This window comes from Oncorhynchus clarkii, chromosome 9 (assembly GCF_045791955.1).
Source record: "Oncorhynchus clarkii lewisi isolate Uvic-CL-2024 chromosome 9, UVic_Ocla_1.0, whole genome shotgun sequence".
NCBI lineage: Eukaryota > Metazoa > Chordata > Actinopteri > Salmoniformes > Salmonidae > Oncorhynchus > Oncorhynchus clarkii.
In genome coordinates this window covers 52,164,650-52,183,556 of record NC_092155.1, presented here as the reverse complement: position 1 = coordinate 52,183,556, position 18,907 = coordinate 52,164,650, and the positions used below count along the sequence as shown (strand labels likewise).

Here is an 18,907-nt window from a genome sequence, read left to right as displayed (position 1 = left end):
CTAAAACTGTACAAAACAAGAGTTTACATTCTTGTGTAAAATGTAAATAAATATGAAATAAATAAAGACAAAACAATAAATACTTCATCATTGGATAGGGCCGAACTCAGAACCACATGTAAATGCACTCAAATAATATTGAGGTATAAGACCACCAGACTGCATTCCCTCCTAGTATAGAAGTATGGAGAGGGAACATAGGAGTGTGTACAGTAAGCCGCTGTACCACCACTGAAACACACAGAGCTTCTACTGTCTGTCATGGAGGGAGTCAACACAGAGCAATGGCATTTACCAGCTGATCAGAACCTACGAAACAGCCTACTGCTGCTGGCTCTCTGGGACCGTGGGGTAAACAGAATGAAGGATTAAGGTCTCCTGGGTTGGGAATCAGAATTCAACACAGTAACCTCTAGCATGGTAATGGAAACACGGGCAGCATAGAGGCATTTTCTCCATTAACTACTGCGAATGACCTACAGAAGTGAACTCACAACCACACAGGTTGTATTTAGACCGCATTCTGTTTCTAGAATAAAAAAAAAACAATGAATACTGGTGTCCTTGGTGTTGCGTTACACATTTTGATCAAGCTGTCATTTGCAATACGGAAAAAATCTGGAACAGAAAGATTACTACACAGAATGATTATCGCAACATAGAGATCCTCTAACATAACTATTGGTTTAATGTAATCCAATGAAACATGGCTTGCTGTTTTAGAACTAGACTTATTGCTCGTGACGGATCGATTAGATTTAGGATGCTTGATATGGGTAAAAATAGTTGTTTCCACGACAGCAGTGGCCCTGGACTCTGGATGGGAATTCCTCAGATCCTGACAGATCAGATTCACAGTGGTGCAGACTGACACAGGGATCTAAGTATAATTAGCTGGACAGTTACAGTAGGGGTGGAACGTCTACGAGGAGAGGGCTTCACTTCCTGCAACACAAAGGCAAGCTTTAAAACTCTGGACTCTGAGCTGAGCCTCACCATCAGCAAAGGTCCATTTGGCCCCAAATTTCAAGAACAAAAAAAAAAACAAAAAGGAAAAAGGCGCTTTGTCGCTATGGCATTTGAGAGACGGGGGGGGATGGCCCAGCCTCAGCCCAGCCCCAACACTCCCCTCAATTTGTCACTTAATTAGGCCTCTGGTGCTTCCAGAATTTGGTCTCTTTTGTCCATACACTGCCTCCTTCATCACACACTGGCATTGAATCTCCCACCCTAACACATCAAAACAGAGCCTCAAAGCTTTCCTTTGGGGCCAATAGGTTATGGTATCTTACAATACTTGTAGTAAAGCCCATACGTTTCTAGATAAAATCCAGTCCACACCTAAATGTTACTTTTCAGCACTTTGTACAATTATTATCCCAGACCAAAAGCTACTCATCCCATGGCACTAGCTTGGCAATTCAGAACAGTTCCCAAAGCAACTTACTGTATGCCTCTATTGGAATGTATCTCATATTATCCACAGTAGTCCTCTTCCATTAGATTAGGCAGTTACTAAAGAGTCTGTCATTGAAAAGGCCAGTGTGGAGAAAAAAATGACTCAGAATGTTTCACTGGCAATGGCAGGTAGAGGTTTGAGGGAGTGAGGATATTGGACACAGAATCTGGTCAGTAGACATTGGGCTTAATGTGCTGTGCTGTGGTTCGTTGTGTTGATTGTCCAGTGTCTTATGTCTTCATTTTTACTAGCACAAGCTGCGTATGTTCCAACACAGGTCTGTTCCCCAGTTCAACTACCCCCCCCCCCCCCCTTCCTCCCGACCCCTGACCCCCTGTTCCATCCTCCGCCCTCAGCTGCTGCCCGACATAAGGTTAATGGCTTGTTCCAGTTTGTGTCGCAACTTGTGTTTGCGGCAGTACCCATCCCTGTCCAGTGCTGTCAGAATCTGAACAGAAGAGTAAGAGAAAGAATTCCTCAACATTAATAAGAACGTTAATTTACATTACATTTAGGTATAAAATAAGTTAACCTGTGCAATATGAGGAATAATAAAGCAGAGGATTGGCCCATGCCTCTTACCTCCTCTTTGTACTTGTTAATGTAGAAGTAGAGCTCACTGAGAGCACTGAGAGTGTTGAACTCGGTGCCATGGAGACGAGACTGCTCCACCAGATAGGCATCCATGTCCTGGTCACTGATGGTAGGCATCTTACTGATATCTCTGTAGTACCTGACACAAGAAAAGAGACACAAGAGTGCTCAGTGTTTGACTCTTTGAGAGAAAAGTCGATATGACAGCCAATAAAATTGATGGTAACTGAAATTATACCTCTCCACCCAGCTCTTGTAGTTGGGGATGTCTTTAGCGTACAGCAGCTTGTTGGAGGGGGAGTCCTTGCCCAGGCGGTGCTCTGATGTAGAGCAGGAGTCCATGAAGGTCTGGGCCACCACAGACAGACAGGCGTCCGTAATGCTGCTCTTGTGGATGTCAAACACAAACTGAGGGTTCTTGATCACATTCACCCAGAAACGCAGGGGCAGACTGTCAGAGAGAAAGCAGAGAAAAGGTAGGAGAAAAGGTTTGGGACCATTATAGGGGAATCTTAGAGTTAGAAACATGTATTAAAGTGTCACTCCACAATGATACAATAGTTGGCAATACAAAATACAGATTTTAAAACCACATTGTGGACCACTCAAATAGAGCTTTGAGACAATAAAAGCAGTCACAGTCATGGTACTGTACGATACAATCTTATGAATTTTTATTAATTAAATCTATATTCCAAGTGTCCCATTTTAGTCATTTGTCATAAACACGTGACTAAAAAGACTCAGTTCTATACCTTTATAAAACGAAAGCCAAAAGCAACAGTGGTGAGAGAAAAACTCCCTTTGGTTGAGGAAGAACCGGAAATTGCACATAATTCTTGTCATTACTCCCTCCTTTGAAAAGTTGATTATGGAGTGGGCTTGTAAGTATGCCTGTACCATTCCTGCGAGGCTAGTAGCACTGACTCATTAGTGGCCATTTCAAACAGCCAAGAAGACTGAGACAGATTGAGACAGAGGTCCCAAACTCTTTTACCAAATGAACAGATACAGCTTGGGTTCCAGAGGCTTATTTAAGGGGCAGCTATAAGAAACAGGGGCAGACAGAGAGGTGACACTGTGCTCACCAGTTGCTCTTCCAGGTGTGGCGGACGTCCGGGTCAGTGATCTGCCTCCTGTCGGCCTGCTCGTCCAGGAAGTCAAACATATACTTGATGGCCAGAGGGAGGGCACTGCCGCGATGGGCCGTGCTGAACACCGTCTCAAATAAATCATCTACAAACTTCTGCAGAGTTCCCTGTAGGGTGATCAGACAAGTGGTGTTAATACAGTGTCCAAGAAAGGAACGTGTGCCTGGCAATGATACATTATCATGACACATTATGAGACAATTCACAAAAATACAATGAAAAGAGACCTTGGTTGCCAGTAGGCGGGTGAGATAGATCTCAGACACCATCTTGCTGCCGCGGTCGCCCTCCCGTTGGTCAGCGTGCTCGTGGTTCTTGACCAGGTGCCAGAGCTTGGTGCCAGTCTCCTGGTCAGGGGTGATCATGGGGGCACGGGAGCGCAGGCTATCTGGGCTGCTGGACGTCCTCAGGAGGCTTTCTGGAAACACAACGACACACAGTCAGATACTGTAGGAGGCTGGGTGGGGCCAGGCTTTCAAACAGTACTGTAGGTCATTGATAAGTACCATAGCGGCTCAGAGAGCGGGTGAAGGTAAACGAGTTAGCAATATTGTAGGCTGAGACTTGCTTCTGGACCAAGGCTACCAGAGAACCATCGGTCACCTGAAGGAGGAGAGATCTTTAATGTTGTATCATCATATGAATGGCCATCAATATGATAGTATTTGTCTTTGTGTGTGAATAATGTGGATGAGTATTATGTGGATGTGTCCAGCTGGTGTTGCTGTCTGACCTGATAGTGGGCCAAGGTGTTGAGCCTTTTCCAGTCACTCTCAATCTTTGTGGTGACGTCCTCATCTTGAAGGATAATTCTGGTCAGTCTACCTTGTCGCCACTCTGTGAGGACATAAAAAAACAACAGAAAATTGGTTAGATCTGATTAGTTTCATCTGTATCTTTAGTTTCAAAAGGGAATCACTATTAACCAATGTCGCAATTAGTTACAATAAATCCTTCACATCCTTCACAATAAATCCTTCATACCCAAGAAGACTCAAGGCTGTAATCGCTGCCAAAGGTACTTCAACAAAGTACTGAGTAAAGGGCCTGAATACTTATGCAATTAAGGTATTTCAGTTTTGTCATTATGGGGTATTATGTGTAGATTTATGAGGACAAAAAATGCTATTTAATCCATTTTAGAATAAGGCTGTAATGTAACAAAATGTGGAAAAAGTCAAGGGGTCTGAATACTTTCAGAAGGTTCTTACCCAGGTCCATGTCGTCAGCCTGGGGTCTCTGGGAGTAGGGGATGCCCTTGTATACAGCGTCCAGCAGCTTGTCCTTCACCTGAGTGACCGTGTCACAGTTCAGCACCTTCACCGGGACCTCCGTGCCTGCCTCTCCCTCCGGAGGGATACACATCAGAGTCTGGGGAGGGAGAAACCATAGGGCCGTCAGTACTAGGGATGATGCACTGTCAAACCTTTGTATAACTTCAGACAATCATTTTGAAAATAGCGCTCACAAGCCGAAAGTGGTCGCCGAAAATTGCATACTACGTCACATATGAGCAGATATGTGCACCACGTTATTGCTCTCTCAATCTCTCTCTGCTGTGTCCACTTGGACCCGCCCTGCAACCACATTGGATAATGCTGGGCAGGCCTTTTGCTAGCTGTCACTCAAATGGCGAGGGGCAAGCTCATTGGTTAAAACTCTAATTACCGGTGGTGCACGTGGGGTAAAATGGAGCAAAAATGGCGCTGCACAGCTTCCAGAAAACAAACTAGGGATTTTGTGGCTAGTTGAGGTAAAACAGTAATTCTGCTCATAGATTATGCATGTATGAACTACACATTGACACAACCATCCCAAAGCGGGAGGTTTAAAAAAATACTTACTAGGCGTTAAAGTACCGTTCAATCTCTTTAAAGAAAGAGAGAGGTTTTGACTGCAATTTCCTAAGATGTTTTTTTTTTTTATGAATCACTTTATATGCAATTTTATCAATAATCCCCCCAGATATATTAACTGCATTGTCGATAATGAAGATTTCATCTGTTTGAAGACAATCACCGAAGAATAAAAGCGATATGGAGGACACATTTATGAGCCATCCTGAGGTCAATATAAAACTGACAGAGGACATTGATTTAACTACAAACAAGGATTTATATGACACAATGTACCATAGTTAAAAGGAGGAGATTGAGGATAGAGAGCAACCACATAACATCTTTTTAACAGTTCAGGCACCCCTTCACAGCTCACTCAGTCACAATATAGAGAAGTCAGGCTCTATTTGGGAAACTGTCATTATAACAAATGAAGATGCATTCAGCCTAATTTGCAACTTGCATTGACAGATTAACTAGCATAGAGGAGTGGTGTCACAACGAGTCCGTCTTCTGAGTTCATATACAAACTCTATGCAGGGATTACCATGTCACTGTATAGTGGACATAAATAATAGATTCCGTATTGTCTACTGGCTAATGTCTTTCTGTAAACTAGTGTGCCATGTTGACGGACGATAAAAAATGATGCTGTAGGCCTGACAGGTTTTCTGTGTTCAACACTGTTTCGCTAGAGGAATCCTGACTATTGGAAAAGCATTGATTCTTGTTTTCACACAATCTACTAACTAAAACGCCATCAAATGACCTACGTTGCCTTTTGGAATAACCAAGGTGTACTATCCATCCAAAAGGGATAGTGACCAGAGAGTAGAGGGGTCCTTCTAATGTATTTATATACTGGGCATGTACACACCATGCTGCCAGTCCATATAAATTCATGAGGAGACCTTTGGTGTGGGCTGGGTGCGTTAATCAGGTGATTAGCACAGTGTGCAGCTGGCACAGGGTACCACAGACATCTGTACCACTGCCACTCACTGATCATTAGCAAAGTCAATTTCCTTCTTGCCATGCACTGGAAATAGTTAACAAGTGGGGCATTTGTGATTAAAAACCAATTATAAAGCAAATTATAGGAATTCTCAAGGAATGGGAGAATCCTCATCATTTGAGGAGGTCCAAGGCCAAGCAAGTTCTGACAAGGGAAGATTTGTGGCACCTTGGTGGTAAAAGATGCCTTCAGTGCCTTCAGAAAGTATTCATACCCCTTGACTTATTCCACATTTTGTTGTGTTACAGCCTGAATTCAAAATCAATGCAATATTTTTTTAAATATCACCCATCTACACACAATACGCCATAATGACAAAGTGCAAATTTATTGAAAAGGAAATACAAAAATATCTAATTTGCATACACTACCATTCAAAGGTTTGGGTTCACTTAGAAATGTCCTTGTTTTTGAAGAAAAACTGGCCTTCTCTAGACTATCTTCAGTTTCTTGGCAATGTCTCGCATGGAATAGCCTTCATTTCTTAAAACAAAAATAGACTGATGAGTTTCAGAAGAAAGTTCTTTGTTTCTGGCCATTTTAACCCTGTAATCAAACCCACAAATGGCGATGCTCCAGATACTCAACTAGTCTAAAGAAGGCCAGTTTTATTGCTTCTTTAATCCGTTTTCAGCTGTGATAATATAATTAGAAAAGGGTTTTCTGATGATCAATTAGCCTTTTAAAATGATAAACCTTGATTAGCTAGCACAACGTGCCATTGGAACACAGGAGTGATGGTTGCTGACAATGGGCCTCTGTACGCCTATGTAGATATTCCATAAAAATTATGCCGTTTCCAGCTACAATAGTCATTTACAACATTAACGATATCTACACTGTATTTCTGATCACTTTGATGTTATTTTAATGGACAAAAAAATTAGCTTTTCTTCAAAAACAAGGACATTTCTAAGTGACCCCAAACTTTTGAACAGTAGTGTAAGTATTCACACCCCTGAGTCAACAGTTTGTAGAAGCACGTTTGTCTGCTGTGAGTCTTTCTGGCTTCGTTTCTAATACCCTTTAAAGATATAGAACGCTGCTACAGTAACGCTGCTACGGTAATGTGCTGATAGCGACAATTGATAACCTTTCAGACAATTATTAATTTTTATTTTTTTTTACAGTAGAATTCTGGCATAGAATGTTCTGTATTGTTTCCCTGACAACAACAAACGTTGCTGACTGATGTGCTGTTGTGTTGTTTACATGCTGTTTTTTTATGGTAGGGTAGCTAGATGTGTTTTCTTTCGACTAAATGTGTTGGCATGTCATGGTATTTAATGAACTTTAAAATGCATTTTTTAGGAGAGAGTGATGTGTGTGGAGGCAGCAGACATGCAGGCCGTGCGCAGGCAGTTTATTTGATTGACAGTTCTGGTTGCCTAGTGATGGACATTAGTCCCGCTTCAAAAGCGTCATTCCTTTGCAGACAAGTAAACTGCCTGTTCAGTGGCGCTTCGAAACTATCTCCAGAGAAGGTTTCGTTTTGGCATTTAAAAAGCTGTAGTGTACCCTTACAGACACGCCGTAGCCGAGACGCTTTCAAGGCAGCACATTCCATGTGTCTGAAAAGGGTGTAAGAGCTTTTCACACCTGGATTGTGCAACATTTACCCAATATTATTTTCAAAATTCTTCAACCTCTGTCATATTGGATGTTGATCATTGCTAGAGAACCATTTTCAGGTCTTGCCATAGATTTTCCAAGTAGATTTCAGTCAAAATTGTAACTCGGCCACTCAGGAACATTCACTGTCTTCTTGGTAAGCAACTCCAGCGTAGATTTGGCATTGTGTACTAGATTATTGTCCTGCTGAAAGGTGAATTCATTTCCCAGTGTCTGGTGGAAAGCAGACTGAACCAGGATTTGTGCTTAGCTCCCTTCCGTTTCTTTTTTATTCTTAAAAACTCTCCAGTTCTTAACGATTACAAGCATACCCATAACATAATGCAGCCACCACTATGCTTGAAAATATGGAGAGTGGGACTCAGTATTGTATTGTATTTGCCCCAAACATAACACATTCTGAATTGCTTTGCCACATTTTTTGCAGTATTACTTTAGTGCCTTGTTGCATGTTTTGGAATATTTATATTCTGTACAGGCTTCCAGTTCCCTCTGTTAATTAGGTTAGTATTGTGGAGTAACTACAATGTTGTTGATACATCCTCAGTTTTCTCCTATCACAGCCATGCCATCATTGGCCTCTTGGTGAAATCCTTGAGCATTTTCCTTCCTCTCTGGCGACTGAGTTAGGATGGATCCCTGTATCTTTGTAGTGACTGGGTGTATTGATACACTATCCAAAGTGTAATGAATAATGTCACCATGCCCAAAGGGATATCCAATGTCTACTTTTTCATTTTTATCCATCTACATGCACCAATAGGTGCCCTTCTTTGCCCTTCTTTTACTTATTGACTCAAGACATTTCGCTTTTCATTTTTTATTCATTTGTAAAAAAAAATATATATATAAAAAAAACATAATTCCACTTTGACATTATGGGGTATTATGTGTAGACCAGTGACAATATATCTCAATTTAATCCATTTTAAATTCAGGCTGTGACACAAGAACCAGCTGTCAGAGCAGCTCACAGATTACTGCACCTATAATTTAGCCCAAACAACTACCTCTTTCCCTACTGTATTTATTTTATTTTATTTATTTATTTTGTTCCTTTGCACCCCATTATTTTTATTTCTACTTTGCACATTCTTCCACTGCAAATCTACCATTCCAGTGTTTTACTTGCTATATTGTATTTACTTTGCCACCATGGCCTTTTTTTTCCTTTGCCTCCCTTATCTCACCTAATTTTCTCACATCGTATATAGACTTGTTTATACTGTATTATTGACTGTATGTTTGTTTTACTCCATGTGTAACTCTGTGTCGTTGTATGTGTCGAACTGATTTGCTTTATCCTGGCCAGGTCGCAATTGTAAATGAAAACTTGTTCTCAACTTGCCTACCTGGTTAAATAAAGGTGAAAAAAATAAAAAATAAAATAAATAAACAACAACAAGTGGAAAAAGTCAAGGGGTGTAAATACCGTCTGAAGGCACTGTATATCTATCCAATCTGTGTATCTATGGTGCATAGGATAACTTTACAGCATCAGAGTATCAAATACTGAAGTACTTCCCAGTAAAGTTGCCAGTCTTGGTTAATGCCATTTAAAGGGATACAAGAGATAACCATGAATGATAGTTATCGATAGAGTGCCCAGATGGCCCTAGATTTATCAATAACAGAGCCTCCATCATCCATAGGTGGTACAGATTATGAGTGATTTAAGGGTATATGGAACCAGGGGGCATAAAGCCGTCCTATAGGGTTGACCTTTACTTGGGTTCCCCAGGGCCAGAGATATAGACAGCTCCTCGGGGAGCATCTGTCTCTTTAGGGCTAATTCCTCTGACATCTGCCATTCCTTCTATCGATCCCTCTGAAGGAGGTAGAGATGAACCTGTCCTGAGTTGATGCTGCAGTGTTTTACCAGGCAGTGTGCTCGTGAGTGAAGAATGGCCTCGGATGCAGATTCATGGAGAAGTGGAGGGGTGGGTGTGGGACGGGCTACTAGTGTATCCTACTAAGTCAGAGTATTGTTATTGTTCTATATAAATAACTAATATGAGGTAATATTTAGAGAATTCCTGTGCTGTTTCTATTTTTTATTCGCAAATGTGGGGTGTGACGCTTTTATGTGGAAGTCAATGGGTTGCTGACGGTGAGTAAATCAATAATTGTTTAAGTGTAGTATTTCCTGGCAGTGCTGCTTGGCCGCCTCGTTGGGGAGAGAGAGCGATGTGGTGGGAAGGTTTGTTTTATGGGCAGACAATAAATGCTTGATTTGTTTGAATCATTACTGGCCCGCAGCAGGTCATTGTGTGATTGAGTGATGAGTGGGTTCGTTCCAAGAGACCTCCCTCACCCATACAGCCCCAGCTCTGCCTACCCCTGCCTACACTGGGATCCCACAGCCAATGGGGGAGCCACAGCCCACATCACTTCCTCAGTAACATGACAGGTGATTTCCATGGCAAAGCATGCTAAACATCCTCCTGTTTGTTTTGCTTCTGCAACCACATTAAGAGAGAATCAGTACATGGATTCATCTTGCTGTCCTGGGACTGAGGGGGTTGGCTCCGTTGGGCCACACTCAAATGAAACATGAAACTGGTGTGTGAGAGCTGTGTGTGTGTGTGGAGGAGGGTCCTTCCTTACCAGCTGTTTGTAGTCAATCTGCTGTCTGATGAGCTTGTCCTCACTGAGGGAGTAGCGCGCCTCTCCTGTGATGGAGTCTATAGGCCCCTTCTCCATCTGCTGCTTGATGGCACAGTACAGCATGAACAGAGGTTCGCCCGCACACTCCTGAGAGGGGGGGGGGAAGAGTAGAAGCGGAAGAGAGGGAGTGATTGGGAGAAGGGGAGAGGGATCGGCAATCACATCCCTTTCAGACAGCGTAGTGAAGAGTGGGGAAGTTCCAATTACCCACTTACAGGCTTTTGATTACTAACCAGTGATACTGAGAACACTATTATTTAGTTCTTAAGGCTGATTAATTTGACATCATTAATTACAACGTGACATCCTGAGTCTCAAGCTGCTCGCACAGAGTGGCCTTCCAGCCCAGACACACAGAGGACAATGGACAATCTACCAGGCCTCCAAATCCTGCTGTCAATGAGCAAATGGAGCATTATTCAAATCCATACTCAAACAAAGGAAACCCCAAACACACAAACGACCCCAAATTGTCAAATTTAAGTAGGGCAATGAGAGTATGAGCAGCATTCAGTAAAACTGATTGGTCATGCTGGGATGTGTCAGGGATTTTCTGTATTACCGTACTGTTTTCAAGGACATGCTCTTCTGTGGTCTTAATCTTTAAAGTTGAGTTGACGTCATATTTAATAACATCATAACTACAGATTTCAAGTTACTCTCCAGAATTTCTTCTCAGTTGAAAACCAGTCAAACTTCTATATTTTTCCAGACCATGTCCAATTAGATTAAATCCTCAGATAATTTATTCTTCACTAAATGTGTTTATGTTGCTAAGTAAGTTTTTTTGTTTGTTTTCAGAACTTTAGAAATCTTAACATGACATTACATTTGTTATTTTAAACAAGTCTAGAACCTTTACCTTCCCGAATAATAACGATTTATCCGGAGGCTGCATTCATTGTAGCTGGGGATTTTAACAAGGCTAATCTGAAAACAAGACTCCCTAAATTTTATCAGCATATCGATTGCGCAACCAGGGGTGGAAAGACCTTGGATCATTGCCCTGCCCCGCCCCCCTTTCGGAAAAGCTGACCACGACTCCATTTTGTTGATCCCTGCCTACAGACAGAAACTAAAACAAGAGGCTCCCACGCTGAGGTCTGTCCAACGCTGGTCCGACCAAGCTGACTCCACACTCCAAGACTGCTTCCATCACGTGGACTGGGAGATGTTTCGTATTGCGTCAGATAACAACATTGACGAATACGCTGATTCGGTGTGCGAGTTCATTAGAACGTGCGTTGAAGATGTCGTTCCCATAGCAACGATTAAAACATTCCCTAACCAGAAACCGTGGATTGATGGCAGCATTCGTGTGAAACTGAAAGCGCAAACCACTGCTTTTAATCAGGGCAAGGTGTCTGGTAACATGACCGAATACAAACAGTGCAACTATTCCCTCCGCAAGGCTATCAAACAAGCTAAGCGCCAGTACAGAGACAAAGTAGAATCTCAATTCAACGGCTCAGACACAAGAGGCATGTGGCAGGGTCTACAGTCAATCACGGACTACAGGAAGAAATCCAGCCCAGTCACGGACCAGGATGTCTTGCTCCCAGGCAGACTAAATAACTTTTTTGCCCGCTTTGAGGACAATACAGTGCCACTGACACGGCCTGCAACGAAAACATGCGGTCTCTCCTTCACTGCAGCCGAGGTGAGTAAGACATTTAAACGTGTTAACCCTCGCAAGGCTGCAGGCCCAGACGGCATCCCCAGCCGCGCCCTCAGAGCATGCGCAGACCAGCTGGCCGGTGTGTTTACGGACATATTCAATCAATCCCTATACCAGTCTGCTGTTCCCACATGCTTCAAGAGGGCCACCATTGTTCCTGTTCCCAAGAAAGCTAAGGTAACTGAGCTAAACGACTACCGCCCCGTAGCACTCACATCCGTCATCATGAAGTGCTTTGAGAGACTAGTCAAGGACCATATCATCTCCACCCTACCTGACACCCTAGACCCACTCCAATTTGCTTACCGCCCAAATAGGTCCACAGACGATGCAATCTCAACCACACTGCACACTGCCCTAACCCATCTGGACAAGAGGAATACCTATGTGAGAATGCTGTTCATCGACTACAGCTCGGCATTCAACACCATAGTACCCTCCAAGCTCGTCATCAAGCTCGAGACCCTGGGTCTCGACCCCGCCCTGTGCAACTGGGTACTAGACTTCCTGACGGGCCGCCCCCAGGTGGTGAGGGTAGGCAACAACATCTCCTCCCCGCTGATCCTCAACACTGGGGCCCCACAATGGTGCGTTCTGAGCCCTCTCCTGTACTCCCTGTTCACCCACGACTGCGTGGCCACGCACGCCTCCAACTCAATCATCAAGTTTGCGGACGACACAACAGTGGTAGGCTTGATTACCAACAACGACGAGACGGCCTACAGGGAGGAGGTGAGGGCCCTCGGAGTGTGGTGTCAGGAAAATAACCTCACACTCAACGTCAACAAAACTAAGGAGATGATTGTGGACTTCAGGAAACAGCAGAGGGAACACCCCCCTATCCACATCGATGGAACAGTAGTGGAGAGGGTAGCAAGTTTTAAGTTCCTTGGCATACACATCACAGACAAACTGAATTGGTCCACTCACACAGACAGCATCGTGAAGAAGGCGCAGCAGCGCCTCTTCAACCTCAGGAGGCTGAAGAAATTCGGCTTGTCACCAAAAGCACTCACAAACTTCTACAGATGCACAATCGAGAGCATCCTGGCGGGCTGTATCACCGCCTGGTATGGCAACTGCACCGCCCTCAACCGTAAGGCTCTCCAGAGGGTAGTGAGGTCTGCACAACGCATCACCGGGGGCAAACTACCTGCCCTCCAGGACACCTACACCACCCGATGTCACAGGAAGGCCATAAAGATCATCAAGGACATCAACCACCCGAGCCACTGCCTGTTCACCCCGCTATCATCCAGAAGGCGAGGTCAGTACAGGTGCATCAAAGCTGGGACCGAGAGACTGAAAAACAGCTTCTATCTCAAGGCCATCAGACTGTTAAACAGCCACCACTAACACTGAGTGGCTGCTGCCAACACACTGACACTGACTCAACTCCAGCCACTTTAATAATGGGAATTGATGGGAAATGATGTAAATATATCACTAGCCACTTTAAACAATGCTACCTTATATAATGTTACTTACCCTACATTATTCATCTCATATGCATACGTATATACTGTACTCTATATCATCGACTGTATCCTTATGTAATACATGTATCACTAGCCACTTTAAACTATGCCACTTTGTTTACATACTCATCTCATTTGTACATACTGTACTCGATACCATCTACTGTATCTTGCCTATGCTGCTCTGTACCATCACTCATTCATATATCCTTATGTACATATTCTTTATCACCTTACACTGTGTACAAGACAGTAGTTTTGGAATTGTTAGCTAGATTACTTGTTATTACTGCATTGTCGGAACTAGAAGCACAAGCATTTCGCTACACTCGCATTAACATCTGCTAACCATGTGTATGTGACAAATAAAATGTGATTTGATTTGATTTGATTTGATAACATTTATTTTTATTTTTAATTTAACTAGTTAAGTCAGTTAAGAACAAATTCTTATTTACAATGACAGCCTAGGAAGACTGGGTTAACTGCCTTGTTCAGGGGCAGAACGATAGATTCTTACCTTGTCAGCTCGGGGATTTGCTCTAGCAACCTTTCAGTTACCAGCCCAATGCTAGTGCTCTAACCACTAGGCTACCTGCCACCCCCATCTACCGTAAGGTACTGAACTCCCCCAGTTAAGATATATATTTGTGTTAAAACAAATGTTTTGCAGTGATAAGCCTTACTAAGAAAGATGAATATTGCTATGCAAGCTGAATATGAAAATGTGAAAGTTAATTCTGAATAGAAGTTTAAGTAAAGGCTTGTGGAAACATTTCAGGGTAATTACTTGGGGAGACTGGGGAGATGGCCAAAACACTTTAACATCTGCACTGATGTAACTTAAATTTACTTGGCTGCTATCCATAGCTACATTCCAAGAGGCATTTCAGGCATGAACGCTCAATGGGCCTGATGTTCGTGTCCTTAACGCAAATGGCCATTTCGATCCAACCCCAGAGTAAAGCAGGAGCAGCATATGGGCAGGAAAAACACAGAAAGGCCATTTTGGTTGGTGGATGTGGTTAGACAAAATGACCACAACTGCCCCTGGAGTGATTCCCTGATATGGTTCATGCTGTGGCCGTGCTGTGTGTGCACTCAACTGTGCTGCGGTCACACAGAGTGAGAATTAACAGCACCAGGACCATGATTAGCCAAAAAACTCCACCTCAAAAATATAATTACAACTCACAGATTACACTAATAATAGTCATTAAAGATCATTTTACAGAATTTCAGGTTCAAAAATGAAAACGTGAACAGAAAGAATACAGTCCACAGTGTTGCTTTAGGCCTATTAGTGTTTCAGCCAAACAGACATTTTTCGAATAAATCACGAACATAAATCTTCTGCTATGTACTTAAATCTCTCTTCTATGAACCTAGATCAACCCTCAGTTAGAAATAAATCGGAGCACCATTATAATTACCTTGAGGAATCGATGCAGCAGAAACGTAAACCAGTTGGTGAGCATCTTCTCTGCCACAGACTCTGTCCTACAGGAGAGATGAGACACCGGTCAGTTTCAACAACACGTGTCCTGTACACATACAGCATGAGTAGAGGTGTTAGTGAGGGAGCGAGAAGAGAACACCCAGCCCGTTTCTCTCCAGGTAAGTAGCCTCACCGTCGGAGCAGCAGTTTGGGATGGTTGCGGTTCTCAAGGTTCTTCTCGATGAGGTCTGCCAGCAGCTGTTTGAGCACCATGGTGGCATACTCCATGCGGCCCTGCAGCGCGGCCATGAGCAGAGAGGCCACGTTGCCGCGATCCCGCATGGAGAAGGACCTCTGGGCTTCCAGGGTGTGGATGAAGGTTAGCAGAAACATCTTATTGTGCAGCAGCTGGCTGAACAGACGCAGGGCTTTCTCCACATTGGCCGGGGACTGAGGGACAGGACACAGGAGGATGGGGGTGTACACAAATCAAATTTCAAAGGGGGTGGTGTACACAGAGGTGGGAATAGACAAAAGGAGGTCCAAAGGGTTAAGAGGGGAGAGGGAGAGAGGGAGAGAGAGGGGGAAAGTGTAAGAGAAAAAGGGGGAGAGAAAATAGTTTGTCTTTTGTAGTATGAGTATTACATGGAGTACCAGATAAAAACTTCACTGTTTTCCAAACATTTCTGCGGCAGTCTCTAGACGAATAGTCTACGGAGGCCTGGTGGGGCTCCTGCTTTGATTCTGCCTCAGGTTTTAATTAAAAAGAAAAGAGGTTGAGAGGAAAAGAAAAGAGGTTGCTCTGAAGCTCAGCACTAAGAGAGGAGGAGTACTGCTGGCTACTGAGCTTGGGGGATTTTGAAACAGGATCTGTCACTTTTTATATTCCTTATTATTTGGGCAGTGAGTTACAGTACAAGAAAAGTGAACCTCATGAAAGCATACTCTTCTAAGTTACCAAGACAAATGAAGATAGAAACACAAGGCAGTGAAGTGAAGGGAACTGGAGCTGTAGTTCTCTTACACTTACATCCAGCTCCTTGAGGACGGGGTGCTCCTCGATACCGGGGAACATGACTCTCATGGTGTAGGTGCGATACTCCAGGAAGGGGATCTTCACTCCGTCCATGTCATTGGTCAGCTCCTGGATGTCTGTCTGCAGCTCAGCGAATGCTGTGTTGACAGAAGCAGAGGAGACAAATCTCTGAGTCACTGTCTGGATGCTTTGATAATCCTCATACTGTACACAGTCAGCCGTGTGACATGAGTAATACTTATTTTACCTCGTACAGAGTCAACGTCTGAGGAAACATATGGTAAAGAATGTGGAGTGATTCACTTGTATCATGTTGTCACATATCGACTACAGGAGCATCACAGTAACAGAAACTGTTCAGGGCAAGAAAATGCTGATAGCACCCTTGTCACTACTCTTACAAAAGTACACACAGCTCTCTGATAAGAGAATATCAAAATAACCTGCGAGCACTGGTGTCATTTCAGTGACAGCCATGTATGTGGAACACATACACATAAACCTGTTTGTCAGTGGTCATGGTGAAAAGGACAGGAGAGAAATAGGAGAAGGAAGACCAGTGCTCCTACCTTCTTTACACTCCAGGGCCACTCTGGACTCCAGGTTGTCCATCTGCAGCTGCAGGCGTTTCAGGGTGCGGTCAGCGTCCCGGGTCTTCCTCTTGTAGGCGATAAGTACGGCGATGATGGCGATGAGGAGCACCCCTCCTCCCGCCCCGATCCCGATGATGGCCGGCAGGGTGAGGGTGCTGTCGGAGTAGATGTGCAGGGTGCCTGGGAAGTACTCCAGACCACCCACCACAATCTGGAGGATTAACGCAGAGATGGAAAAATGTGTCTCTGTGATACGAAGGGTTTCATAACTACAGTATGTAGCAGAGACTCAGAGATACGTGTTGAAAGTTTTTAGATTTGACCCAGGTTCATTGGAGACCCTTCTAACATCTCCTTTTTAAACTTGAGGCCAATTACTGATGGCCTCCAACAGGTTTGGCTAACGAGTTTCACCTTTACCCGCCCATTCCACTCTTGCTGAGTGCTTTAATTATTGAGTGGCGTGGATGGAAGGGAACAGGGAGAATACCACTCTGCTGTCTGTCTGTGTGTCTGTCTGTTGCTGTGCTGTGTGTCAGGTCATTAACACAGCTGGCCCAGCCTTCTCGCTATACCATGCATCTCCATCCCTCCCTCCCCCTGGGAGGGAGATCACTCCACCTCACCCATCACCCGCTACTGCTCTCTCTTCTCTCTATCTTCCCTCTCTCCCCCTCTCTTTGATCTCAGCTTTGATTTGTAAAAGTACCCTTCTCTCCACAGCTGACTCTATTGATCTGATGAAATTGAGTCTGAGCGTTTCACTGAATCAACAGCCAGTTACCTCGTCCAGGCGTGTTAATGTCAAGTCAATACCATAGGATCAGGACGATGCCTTTGATACAAAAAGTAAACAAGCTGCCACACTCCAGACTAAATCTACCTGCTTCTAATCATTCTGTGCCGTGATTGTCTTGGCAGCTGGCACTGTATAAGAATACATGGATAACTGCTTATGACACTTGCAGTTATCAAATTGACCAGACTGCCCTCTGCCGATTAAATCACCTGCTCCGACAACGGTTGTCTGTCCATAAAACTGTTTAAAAAGGAATTGCATTTCATCAATCCAAGATGATTATTTTTCACCTTTACTGCTTAAGCCCACAGCTGAAATCATTGTGCGCTGAGGCGTGCCTGTAATAAAGAGAGGTAGTCCTGTCTGGCATTGATGATAATGCTCCGAGCTGCGGAGTCAACAGATAGTTAGATTAAATGGGAAATTGCTTGTATCAGCAGGCCTCCGTAATCATCATAAGTGCTTAATGCAGGATGACCCTTTCCCATTTGACCTTTACATTTGTTGAATTAGCATTCAAGTTAAAAAACATCCAGACAGCCAGAGCTATTATAGAATTGATTATGGATGTACAAAGCCCTCAGAGTCAGACATGTTCCCAAATAGAACAGATAAAAGTGCATTAACTACATGGCAAATATATTTAGGGAAATAACAGCACTGGGTTATGGCCAGAGCAGTTTTGACAATGTCAATAAAGGATACTTCACAAAAAGCTATTGTTGACATAAAATACTCAAATTACAGTAACTGGTGGGCGGGACATCTGGTCTTACCAGGACTCTCTGCTCCCCGGTCAGGTCTGGCGAATCACAGAGCAGCTGAGACTCCGAGACGGTTAACAGACAGGGAGTTTCACCAATCATCACACTATAGTTCAGGCGGGTGTTGCCCGGAGCAGGGGGAATCAGATTCTTTCCCTGTTTTAAAAAGAAGCATGTTGTTAGTTTTCAAAATACATTTTTTGAGGACAATAATATCTTTATCAGACTAAAGCACACACACAATAAAGTGTTTTTATGGGTCTTCAATCCTGACTTGTAAGTCCATCCTCAGCTCAGGGATTTGTAAGTAGACATGTAGGGAAGTTGTCTTTGTACTGGTTCTGTCCCACAGGACCTCTCTTGCTTTGGGCCAATACCCAAGACGCTTCATCTCTAGAGATTTTTTCTCCTTTCTCTCAACTGACAAAAGTAACAGAAAATGAAATCAAACGAACACAATCTACTTACTTTGAGTATAATGGGAGAGCCAGGCTTGACCTCCAGTATCCCAGAGTTCCCTAGTGTTTCGAAGGTGGGGTTGGGGTAGTAGGTGAAAGGTGTCCCGTTGAGGACGAGCAGTGCGGCCACGTGATCCAGGATGAAGCCGTGCTCGTCGGGGTGCAGGCCTGACTCTGGGGCCTGGTGCTTGGTGTAAATGATGCCCGGGGCCAGACAGGTCATCACAGAATCATTAACCACAGTGCACACCTAGACAGGAAGAGGAAGATGAAGGAGGAGGGTCAAACCAGGAATACGTATGAGACA

General features: G+C 43.8%; 1 protein-coding gene across 1 annotated transcript in view; it reads right to left on the bottom strand.

Moving 5' to 3' along the window:
- Positions 1-1,805: 1,805 nt before the first annotated feature.
- Positions 1,806-18,907, bottom strand: part of LOC139416518 (plexin A3) — a 136,237-nt gene continuing 119,135 nt past the window's right edge. Inside the window, exons 18-32 of the mRNA XM_071165217.1 lie at positions 18,611-18,850; positions 18,155-18,298; positions 16,556-16,790; positions 15,981-16,123; positions 15,144-15,400; positions 14,946-15,012; positions 10,297-10,443; positions 4,416-4,575; positions 3,938-4,041; positions 3,711-3,807; positions 3,432-3,622; positions 3,142-3,311; positions 2,292-2,504; positions 2,042-2,192; positions 1,806-1,907 (exon numbers count right to left, since the gene is read on the bottom strand). Of these exons, the coding sequence (XP_071021318.1) occupies positions 1,812-1,907; positions 2,042-2,192; positions 2,292-2,504; positions 3,142-3,311; positions 3,432-3,622; positions 3,711-3,807; positions 3,938-4,041; positions 4,416-4,575; positions 10,297-10,443; positions 14,946-15,012; positions 15,144-15,400; positions 15,981-16,123; positions 16,556-16,790; positions 18,155-18,298; positions 18,611-18,850 (2,415 nt within the window). The 3' untranslated portion in view covers positions 1,806-1,811. The remainder of the gene's footprint in view (positions 1,908-2,041; positions 2,193-2,291; positions 2,505-3,141; positions 3,312-3,431; positions 3,623-3,710; positions 3,808-3,937; positions 4,042-4,415; positions 4,576-10,296; positions 10,444-14,945; positions 15,013-15,143; positions 15,401-15,980; positions 16,124-16,555; positions 16,791-18,154; positions 18,299-18,610; positions 18,851-18,907) is intronic.